Source organism: Cebus imitator, unplaced genomic scaffold, assembly GCF_001604975.1.
Source record: "Cebus imitator isolate Cc_AM_T3 unplaced genomic scaffold, Cebus_imitator-1.0 Scaffold441, whole genome shotgun sequence".
Classification (NCBI taxonomy): Eukaryota; Metazoa; Chordata; class Mammalia; order Primates; family Cebidae; genus Cebus; species Cebus imitator.
The window spans coordinates 556,831-567,885 of NW_016107756.1; the positions used below are offsets into that span (position 1 = coordinate 556,831).

Here is an 11,055-nt window from a genome sequence, read left to right on the forward strand (position 1 = left end):
GGGGGACGGGAAAGGGCAGTGCTGTGGATACAGGGGGGACGGGAAGGGGCAGTGCTGTGGATACAGGGGGGCGGGAAGGGGCAGTGCTGTGGATACAGGGTGGATGGGAAAGGACAGTGCTGCGGATACAGCAGGAGGGGGGTCTTCCTGGGGCACAGGGAAGCCTCTGGTCCCAAGGTGGTGAGGCAAGGGCAGGATGTCTAGGGGGAGGGTGTCCAGGGTGGGTTTGAGGGGCAGTCTAGGGCCAGGGGCTGGGGCTGAAAGGGGAGTCTGTTGGAGGAGGCTGGGAGGTGAGGTTCAAGTGGTCAGGGGCTTCCCTGTGCAGGTCCTGCGTGTCCTGGTGAGACTCTGGCATTGAGCAGGGGAGGGACAGGCACCGACTCAGCTTCCACAGGCTCTCCGAGGCTGCCATGGAGACTGGGGGGCCACAGGCAGAGGCAGAGAGGCTGACAAGGTGTCACCCAAACTGGCTGCGGAGGCACTGGTAAGATTCAGGCCTTGAGGGTGGGAGAAGGGGTGGATTCTAAGCAGATTCTGAAGGTAGAGCCCTCTGTGTGGGAGTAAGGTGTGGAGCTGAGGGCTTTGGCTGGAGCTGCTGTGGGGACAGGGAGTGGCCCCTTGTGCTGAGAAGGCAGAGTGGGGAGTTAGCTTAGGCAAGACCAGAGCATGATTGTGGGTCAATCAGGGTAGAAGAATTCTCCCGTCGCGTCTGGGGGCCTTGGGATGGGGGTGGAGCAGCCCAGAGCCACCAGCCAGACATGGTCTCCTCTCTGTTGCAGGAGCCGTCCTGCCTGGAGCCAGCCTGGGGGCAAGCCAGGGCCCCCGAGCCCCCGGGATGACCGCGGCCAGCCGGGCCAACCCCTACAGCATTGTGTCATCGGAGGAGGACGGGCTGCACCTGGTCACCATGTCGGGCGCCAATGGCTTCGGCAACGGCAAGGTGCACACGCGGCGGAGGTGCCGGAACCGCTTTGTCAAGAAGAACGGCCAGTGCAACATTGAGTTCGCCAACATGGACGAGAAGTCACAGCGCTACCTGGCCGACATGTTCACCACCTGCGTGGACATCCGCTGGCGCTACATGCTGCTCATCTTCTCTCTGGCCTTCCTCGCCTCCTGGCTGCTGTTTGGCATCATCTTCTGGGTCATCGCCGTGGCCCACGGTGACCTGGAGCCCGCCGAGGGCCGTGGCCGCACTCCCTGTGTGATGCAGGTGCACGGCTTCATGGCGGCCTTCCTCTTCTCCATCGAGACGCAGACCACCATCGGCTACGGGCTGCGCTGTGTGACGGAGGAGTGCCCGGTGGCCGTCTTCATGGTGGTGGCCCAGTCCATCGTGGGCTGCATCATCGACTCCTTCATGATCGGCGCCATCATGGCCAAGATGGCGAGGCCCAAGAAGCGGGCGCAGACGCTGCTGTTCAGCCACAATGCCGTGGTGGCCCTGCGCGACGGCAAGCTCTGCCTCATGTGGCGCGTGGGCAACCTGCGCAAGAGCCACATCGTGGAGGCCCACGTGCGCGCGCAGCTCATCAAACCGCGGGTGACCGAGGAGGGCGAGTACATCCCGCTGGACCAGATCGATATTGACGTGGGCTTTGACAAGGGCCTGGACCGCATCTTTCTGGTGTCACCCATCACCATCCTGCACGAGATTGACGAGGCCAGCCCGCTGTTCGGCATCAGCCGGCAGGACCTGGAGACGGACGACTTTGAGATCGTGGTCATCCTGGAGGGCATGGTGGAGGCCACAGCCATGACCACCCAGGCCCGCAGCTCCTATCTGGCCAATGAGATCCTGTGGGGCCACCGCTTTGAGCCTGTGCTCTTCGAGGAAAAGAACCAGTACAAGATCGACTACTCGCACTTCCACAAGACCTATGAGGTGCCCTCGACGCCCCGCTGCAGTGCTAAGGATCTGGTGGAGAACAAGTTCCTGCTGCCCAGTGCCAACTCCTTCTGCTATGAGAACGAGCTGGCCTTCCTGAGCCGCGACGAGGAGGAGGAGGCGGACGGAGACCAGGCTGGCCGAAGCCGGGACGGCCTCAGCCCCCAGGCCAGGCATGACTTCGACAGACTCCAGGCTGGCGGCGGGGCCCTGGAGCAGCGGCCCTACAGACGGGAGTCAGAGATCTGAGCCAGTCTTGGCCGACGTGCAGCATCCACCCCCCGCCGGGGAGAGGCCCCGCTGTCCCTCAGGGGCCCTGGGTTTGAGCAGAACGGGCCAGTGCCCTGGGTTGCGGACTCAGTAGCGTTTTAGTCGTTTTTTGTTTCTTTGCAACAGCCTCAGGAGGTTGGCCGGAGAGGGGCAGCCAGAGCGGCAGTCCCCGGCCTCAGAGGCTATCGCAGGCTCAGGGCAAAGAAGTGGCCTCCTAGGGGGCCAGGCCTGGGGGGCCAGGCCTCGGGGGCCAGGGTTTCTGCCTGAAGATGGAGCTGCCACCTGCGGGGAGACAGCTCAGCTCGATGGTGGGCCCAGCCTCTGCTGTCCGAGGCTGGCTGGCTGCGGTGCTCCTTGCTGGTTTTTAACTTGGGGAGAAACACTGGGTTTCAGTTTTCTTGACCTTAGCTTGGGTGAGACTGTTTACAAAAAAAAAAATTACCATGCAATTGAAAAAAATTTTTTTAATTCATAGGGGGTAAAAAGGACACTTAGAATTCCATGGGTCGGCCAGGATGCAGCTGGCTGGAGGCTCCAGAGGGTTCCCCAAGGTGGGACCGGCCTCTCCCCGTGTGTGGGCACTGCAGCTCCCGGGCATGCAGGGTGCTCGGGGACCGCACTTCGTCGAGCTCTCCAGCCTGCTAGGCTCTGTTTGTGATAGAAAAATCAAGACCATGTTAATGATCGTAATAAAAGCTTTCTACTCTCATTGGGGTGGTGGGTGGGGCTGGGAAGAAACTGGTTTGAGCTTTTAGAGTTTGACTTTGTACCTTAGAGATGTGTCTCAGGGCCAGCATGGGACCTGCCATCGAGGGTTCCTCCCCCCACCCCCGATTTTCCTGTTTCGCTTCTCTCTCCATTTCTGCCCAGGCCTCCGCCCCTTCCACAGCGAGGGGCCGCTAGGAGCCATAGGGAAGGGAAGTTGGGATCCCAGGCTAGGAGGAAGCCGGCAGCCCCGTCCCCACTGGGCCCACAGTGAGTCGTGCCTTAGAGACTCCGGGTTGTCCTGTTCTTACTGGGCTCGCTTGTCTACCCCCCACCCTGTCCCACTCTGCCCCCCACCCCCATACCTCCACTGCTGCCGTTCCCTCCAGCCCCTCTGTCTGCCTTGTGAAGGTGGCAGGGGCCAGACCTGCCTGACATAGGACCACATTCTGTCCCTCCCTCACCTGGGACAGCACAGCAGAGTCCAGGTGGGGCATAGCCAGACCCTGGTCAGCGTTGAATGGCAGAGAAAAGATCTTAGGAAAGGAGAGGAATCGTCACCACCTCCTGCCAACTGAGATGACTGGGAAGTACCATGCTCATTCAAAGCTGCATCAGAAACCGGCCGAGGAACAGAATTCCGGCTGAGGCTTCTGGGGCCACTCCTCCACCGCCCTCCCCCAGGTCGAGGCACTGTGGCACACTCGTCAGGAAGAGGTTTGGGGTTCCCTTGTTGTCACTGGCCGCTGGCTCTGCCACCTGATCTTGTTCTCGGCAGCTGGTCGGGGCGGGTCCGGGATGGACCCAGGCCCTTCCCAGGGCTGTGGGGAAACCTGCTCTCCACTAGCCGGGCCTCTCCAGAGGCCGATGAGCAGACAGCCCGTGTCTCCTGCTCCAACTCTGCCCCTGAGACAGCTCAGAGCCAGAAGGCACCAGGGACTCTCTGGCCCAAGTGGGGAAGTTGAGGCAGAGAACAGCAAAGGGGTCATGCAGTGAGCAGTGGGGTGTGGGAGGCAGAGAAGGGCCAGGGTACCTGGGGTGGGGGTGCCTGCCTCTTCCCTCCACCTCCTCCCCTCCTTCCTGGCAGCTGAAGACTCAACCCTGAGGACTCGGGCCATGGAAGTCAAGACACCCGATCCCCAAACCCTGGGTGGGCCTGACTCAGCCTCCTGCCCGGCTTCAGCCCCACCCTCATCTCTGACATAGAAGATGCAGCTGAGGCAGCTCTTTCCTCTCGGGGTCTGCCGTAGGTGCCTCAGCTGGTTCCTGCTCCCAGGCCTGGCCCCAAAGCCCGAGGGGCCTTCTCAGCCTTAGCCCTGGGTACTGGGGTGAAGTCGGCAGGGGAGAGCTTGGCTCTCACTTCCGCCTCCCTGATGGCCATGCTGAGGGACAGTGGTGACTGGCCACTTGGTACTGGTGTAGGGGCCTGTGCCCTTCCAGGGCCGGTGAGCCAGCCTTCTACTCTCCCAACCCAGAGCTGAGTCCGGTGGCCCCAGGCCCACCCCCTGGCCCTCTCCGAGGTCTGTGCCCTCGCTGCCCGGCCCCCATCCAGCCGGAGAGCAGCCTAGCGCCTCATCTCCCACAGGCAGGCAGATGCTTGATTCTCCTGTCCTCTTTCTTCCTTCCCCTGTATTTATTTATTTACTTATTTATGGCTTGTGCTAAAGACCAAAATAGTCTCCCTCTTTAGTGCACTTGAAGTGGGAGGGCGGATGGAACGAGCCAGGAGCGAGGGAGACTTGGCCCCTGGGGAGTGTGTGTGTGTGAAGGCGTGTGCCCGTGTGAGCCTGCAGGCATACATGGGTGGCACACACATGCACACTCAGCTCTTCATGCGTATGACTGGGTCAGTCATACGGGTGCGTGATCTCTTCGTGTGTGTGTGCGTGCACGTGGTTATGTGTCTGTCTACCCACCGGTGTGTCTGTGCAAGTTTCCTACAAGGGGGACTGTGAGGCTGGGCACCCACCTGTCAGGTTGGGCACCGGCCATAGACGCTGGCACAGTTGAACCCCCTGGTCCCTGACCCTCTGTCCTGATTACGCACATCTGTGCCTGAGTAGAGCTCGTTTTCCTGGATGAGGTACCTGGAGGTGAGTGCGTGCATCTGGCTCGTGTGTAGGTGGCTGTGTGTGTGCCCATGTGAGCCCGTGTACCTGAGTGTGTGTGTGCAGCCCGTGCGTGCTGCTCAGAGCACGGTGGCTGCCCCCTGAGCCTCTACTGGTGCTGTGCTGCCCGGTCCCCGCCCAGAGGGTCCTGGGGGCAAGGAGGAGCCACCATTGGGAGGCCCCTGTGCAGGGTGTCTGCCCTGCGTGAGGTCATAGAATGTCAAATTATTTTAAATGGTGAAACCGGAGAATTTCATGTTATTTTCAATACATAGCAGTATCTAAAGACGTAGGCGATGAGACTAGACCACATTAAATGCATTTTGATCTCTTTGAGGTCCCCTGTGTCGAGATGTGTTGTCTGAAGTTCCCCTGCATGGCTCCGCAGCGTGCTGGGCATCCGCCATCTTCCTCAGCCTCTCCCTTGGTGGGGGTTCCTGGGGCTTCCTCATGGGTAAGGGTGGGGCACAGTGGCAGCTGTTGGGAGAAACAGAATGCAGCCTCCTCGCAGCTTCCAGTGGTCTCCAGCAAGCACACGGGGCTTCTTCCCATGACGTCATCCCTCCCGGTGCGGCGGGGCCCAGCCTCCTGGCTTCCTTGCTGTGGCAGCGACGCCCTCCCCAGACTGGACCGACAACCCCTTTAGGGGCTGAGGAGTGTCAGAGCATGCCGGCGTCTCCACTGAGGTGACGAGAGGAGCCTGGGGTGGGGTTGGGGAACACACATGGCCCATTTCTGAGAAACCAACTTTCATCTGTACCTTGATGCTCAGCCTCATCTCCAAGGTCTTCAGCAGGGGCTTGTGGGGAGAGAATTCCTTCCCTTCCCAAACTACTTCCGTGAGTGGAGAGTTCGCCACTCCTCCGCATCAGCAAAGGACTCAGGGGACCCTCTTTCTGCAGGATTTAGATGATGATTCCAGACAACCCCGGATGAGAAGCCCCCGCCCGACTCATTCCCGGGTGATGGTGCCATGCATGGCAGGTGTGGAGCAGGGGCTTGGGGGCTAGGGCCCCAAACATCACCAAGGCTTCCCAGTGGGAGCTCCCTTGGGTTGGACCTGTGGTGACGGGGGACCCTGGGGCTGGCTTGGTTTGGTGGGGACCTCGCCTCTGACTCTGGAGCCCTCCTGGGACCCCAGTAGCAGCATCTAAGCTAACTGGGACCAAAACACGATGCCATCTGTCTCCACTCCACTCAAGGCCTCTGGGCCATTCACACGGCGCTGACTGATAGGCACGGGCCCCAGGGGCATGAGGCCCTTGCTCCAGTTGGTGCTCAGCAAATATTTATTGTAGAGTCTCTAGGTGCACTGTCCTGGCTGTGCTAACCCTGCAACGGGCCCTGGGTCAGAACGCAGGCCACTCATCTGCGGAGGGACCTCCAGTGAATTCCTTTCCCCATCCAGCCTCGATCTCCCCATCTGCAAAAAGAGGGTGTTCCTAAGAATGGCCAGCTGGCAGGAGAAAGAAGGAGGAGAAAGAACTCCGATGTAGTGAGTGGTCCTCGGCGGCTGCCCTCCACTAAGACGTATTGTGCTGGCACTGCCCACCCTCCAGAGGGGCACACAGAGGCACCATGCTGGCTCAAGGTCACAGCAAGAATCACACAGACTTGACCCCAGGTCTGTGTGACTTCCACACACTTCCCTGCCTTTCCAGGGGTGACGTGAGCTCAACCCAGAATCTGCTTTAAAACAGGTAGAGCTGGTGTGGGGGTGGAGAGCTTGTGAGTGTTCATTGGGTGCCTGTGAACTTGAAGTTTGAGGTCTGTTCAGGCCCCACCCTTGATCTTTGACGGGCCCCTGCCAGCAGATCTCAGAGGCGCTGCTAACCTGTTTTAGAGGAGGTTGGTGGAGGGAGGCTGAGGGACTTGCTCGAGGGCCCCATGGGGTAGTTCCTCAAGCTGGAATCTAAGCCAGGCCCTGGGCCCTTGGATCAGCTGACCCAGATGCTGCCACCCTGCTGGGCACTGGACCCCTCAGGGCCTCCGCCTGCTGGTCCCAGGGCTGGGCTGTGGTCTCGGCCAGCGGAGGGATGGCCCAGCTGCGGCCTGCTCCAGACTCATCTCCACTTTGCCCTTCCTAAAACCAGCCTGCAGGGAGGACCCCCACAACTCGGGAGGAATCATAGCGGAGATCAGAGCTGCCCGTGTGCTCCCCAACAGCAGTGGGGGCCCCCAAGGACACACCCCATCCCCTTCACCCCACTGTCCACCCAGCACCAGAGTGGTCTTCTTAGAACCAGAATTAGGCCTTGCAGCCCCCTGCCTGAAACCCTCCCTGGCTTCTCCCCAGCACTGGGAATAGAATCCCAGCTGCTCCCTGCGCCCTTCTCTGCAAGCCCGTCCTGTGCAGCGCACCCCTCCCTGCTCTCCCTCCCGCTCCTGCCCCTCTGCTGCGGGCACCCTGCCCCTTGAGTTCCTTGGTGTTCCACGTGTCCCTCCACCCCAGGACCTTAGCACGTGCCTTCCCTCTGCCTGACACGTTCCCCCTGGGTCTTAGCAGACACAGCCACTCAATATTTGGGTCTAGGCCTCCCCGGACCCAGTGTGAGAGTGGCAGATGCTCCCCCTGGAGGCAGCCGTCACCCCCAGGCTTGCTCTCTGCTGCTCTCACAGGGCTGTGAGCTCTGTGGGGCAGGGACTGTCATCTTGTTCCCCGCTGGTGCCCAGTGCCAGGAACAGGGCATGGAGGAGCTCCACATGTGTTTGGATGAGGGGTGTGGGCCCCATGGGCATCTCTCCCACACAGAGAGCTCCAGGTCTTACAACCTGAGGCCCCCTTCCCACTCACCCAGCCTGGCTGAGGCCCAGCCACTGGCCGCGCCCAGGGGAGAGCAGCCCAGCCTGGGGCAGCTGGAACCGGGAGCCAGGAATGGAGCAGGTGAGGGCTTTGTGCTAGAGGCAATTTGAGCCCATGAAGGGTCTGGGTACGCCACTCGCTTTCCTCCTCGGTGCTGCCAAGAAAACAGAAGGCGATCCCCCTCACCCACAGCTGGACTGGGACCTGGATGGCCTGGCTTCTGGACTCTGCCCTTCACTGTTTATCACTGGACAACTCTGGGCCTCAGTTTCCCTCAATGAAACATGAGTTCCATTCATTCCTTCAACAAGTATTTATGAGCCGCCACCATGGGCATCAGGGGCTGGGTGGGGAGGAAGCCTGGCCCAGCAGAAGCTGAACAAGGGTCTGGGCCCATGTCCTCTAGAAGTGGGGGTTGTGGAGCAGGGGATGGATGGGGGAAAGGATAGCAGCCCTGGCAGGAAGGAGCCGAGGAGAGACGTGGGTGCCACAGGAGCCCAGCGCTGGGGCACTCCAAGAAGCGTGAAGAGGGGCAAGGGGTTGTTCTTCTTAGGAGTGTGGGGGGAGGCGGAGGCAGCGGCTGTTGCAGTCACCAGTCAGTCCTTGCCTGCAGCCACCCGGAGGGGAGGTGGCTCCTATGGATCCAGGACGATCAGGGAAGGGTAGTGGCGAGACGGGCACTCCTCCCTGGAACGGGGATCTGGGTGGCCCCAACCATGTCTGCTGCAGCAAGGGGCTACAGAGCAGCGTGCTTGGCTGGGGTGGGCGGGTCACCGAGAGCCTGAGGACCCTGTGCAGGGCCTAGCCTCAGTCCCGTTCCGAGCCCCTCGCCGGCCTCCATCATACGCCACCCGGGAACGTTAGCCCTTGGGAGCAGGACTTTTTGTTCCACTTTGTTCATGGCTGGGTCCCAGCCCCAGAACTGCAAGTGCCAGCACCCTGTGGGCGCTCAGCAAATCCTTAGCTGCTCCAAGGCGTGAAAGGACCTCTGATCCAGAGTCAGTGCAGTGCGAGCTCATCCCTGGGGGCCTGGGACCCTGCCGCAGGGCGGGGTAGGGTGGGAACCACCAGTGACAGGGAACAGGGAGGGACGGGGCCCACAGGGGGTCCCAGGGGCTCCTCTGCACAGCTGATGCCAGAGGTGCTGGGGAGTGGGCCACACGAGCAAGTCCAGCCTCGGGTCAGGGACCCACTGACCGGGATCCACTGTGCTGTCAGAATAACATTTCGAAAGGGAAAAAATAAAACATGTAAGGTTTCAATGGAAATCCGCTTTATTGAAAGACAGTTACCAAAATATGAACAAATACATCGGTGATACACCAATGGCCCTACTTCCTCACGGACCTGCTGGCCACCCCTGCCTCCCTGGCTGGTGAGCACAGCCTCTCCCAAGGGGGCCGGCAATGTCATAAGGTGTGGGAATGCTTCCGATCTGTGGTGGACAGGAAGGCAGGCACTGGGCAGTGCTCACCTTTGTCCGTAAAGGAAGAAATTGCAAAACGTCTCTGAGAGTGAGGTGCAGTTGGGTTGGAATCCTTCTCCTTTCCCAGTGCACGGGCCCAAGTCTTAGCCCCAGACCCTGAGGGAGTTCAGGCCACAGGGGTGGGGCTGGGCCAGAGTAATGTCTTGTACCAGATGCTGAACCTCAAATCTCAGAGTCCTCCTGCCTCCCGGCACGTCCCCCTCTTCTGCTCAGCCTGAGGAAGGATGGGGTGCTCTCCACGGAGCACCAGGACAGTCAAAGGTCTTCGCCCTGCACTTGTTTGGAGGCTGCAACAGTGGGTCGTGGGTTTTTCTCCATGGCTCCTACTGGGCACTCCCTCTGCGCTGGGCCCAGAAGCCATAAACACTCTGAATGCCACGGACAAGCGAATAGCAGGGAATGAAAGCTGGGGGTCCTCTTGGCCATGACCCTATGCCAGTCCTTTGAGGACTCTGAAGATGTTGGCTGCACGAACTTCTCTGTGCCTCAGTTTTCTCCTCTGTAAAATGGGGATGATAAAGTCACGGGTAAGAAGTAGGGAACTGTCTGTGGCAGTGCTCGGCACGTGGAGGCTGCCTGAGCACCAGCTTTCCTCTCTTGCTGCCACGATCTCGGGGACAAGCATCCCAGGCGGGGCATTGCTGGACTGGTGCTCTGTGGCTGGAGGTGAAAGGGAGAACCAGTGGGGCTGGGCCAGTTAGAGCCAGGGAGGAGGAACTCTTTGGGGCTGGACTGGGATCTGCTGACTCCAGGTGTGATGGGAGCAAGAAAGCCTTGACATGTTTCACTTTCCAGGATCATTCCTGTTACGGTGTAGGTGGGCCGGGGAGGAGGGCCCTGGGGCCAGGGTAGGAGGCTAAAAGTGCAGCCCAAGAAGGGGCGGAGGGAGCATCACGGCATCCAGACCGGCCTGTAAACTTGGGCTGCAGCAGCCAGGTGGAAGCGGAGGACTAGAGAGGAGAGGTTTGGGTGGAGTGATGGCCTCTCTGGATGCTTTAAAATGCAAACAAAGGCACAGCCACTTTGGAGGTTGGCTTGCAGTTTCTTGATAAATGTGCTCTTGTCAGACGATCCAGCCACTTGTCAACTAGGTGCTACTCAAGAGAAATAAGACTCATGTTCACACAAAAACTTGTAAGTGGATATTTACAGCAGTTTTACTAGAAATCGCCCAAACAAGGAAGTGGCCCTCATATGCTTCACCTGGTGAGGGGGCAAGCAAGCCGTGCCCCCCCCCCGCCCCCCACAAGATGGAAGCGTCCCAAGCAGGGAGAAGGGCAGATATTGACACCCGGCACCACAGGCGTGTCCCGAAGGAAGTGGCTGAGTGGAAGGAGCCAGGCCCCGCTGCTTCCTGCTGTGGGTCCCACGCATGCGCGTGGAAGCTGTGAACTTGGTTGGGGGATGGAAGCACATCCACAGCTGCCAGGGGCTGGGGGTGAAGGTGTGGTTACCACGAGGGACAGGAGGCTGTTTTGGGGCTTGGCGTCATGATGATGGCTACACGAATATGTGCACTTTGTCAAAACTCACAGGACAGTGCAAAGGATGAGTATTGGTAAATTACACCTTAATACAGTATATATGTTTTTTAGGCTGGGTGCAGTGGCTCACACCTGTAATCCCAGCACTTTGGGAGGCTGAGGCAGGCGGATCACATGGTCAGGAGATCGAGATCATTCTGGCCAACATGGTGAAACCCCGTCTCTACTAAAAATACAAAAATTAGCCAGGCATGGTGGCATGCATCTGTAGTCCCAGCTACTTGGGAGGCTGAGGCAGGAGAATCGCTTGA

At 59.8% G+C, this 11,055-nt stretch overlaps 1 protein-coding gene and 1 long non-coding RNA gene across 6 annotated transcripts in view; both read left to right on the plus strand.

The window, feature by feature from the left end:
- The window catches only part of KCNJ12 (potassium inwardly rectifying channel subfamily J member 12), a 43,124-nt gene extending 37,817 nt beyond the window's left edge, over positions 1 to 5,307 (plus strand). For 4 of the 5 annotated variants that reach the window (XM_037732108.1, XM_017510574.1, XM_037732110.1 and 1 more), the window contains one exon: positions 780 to 5,307. In XM_037732108.1, the coding sequence (XP_037588036.1) occupies positions 836 to 2,137 (1,302 nt within the window). In that variant the 5' untranslated portion in view covers positions 780 to 835 and the 3' untranslated portion in view covers positions 2,138 to 5,307. Of the gene's footprint in view, positions 1 to 325; positions 485 to 779 lie in introns of all 5 variants that reach the window. The other variant, XM_037732109.1, reaches the window with a different exon arrangement.
- Positions 1 to 5,307, plus strand: part of LOC108290688 — a 14,999-nt gene extending 9,692 nt beyond the window's left edge. The window contains exon 3 of the long non-coding RNA XR_001819670.1: positions 3,071 to 5,307. This is a non-coding gene — a long non-coding RNA (uncharacterized LOC108290688). The remainder of the gene's footprint in view (positions 1 to 3,070) is intronic.
- Positions 5,308 to 11,055: the final 5,748 nt, after the last annotated feature.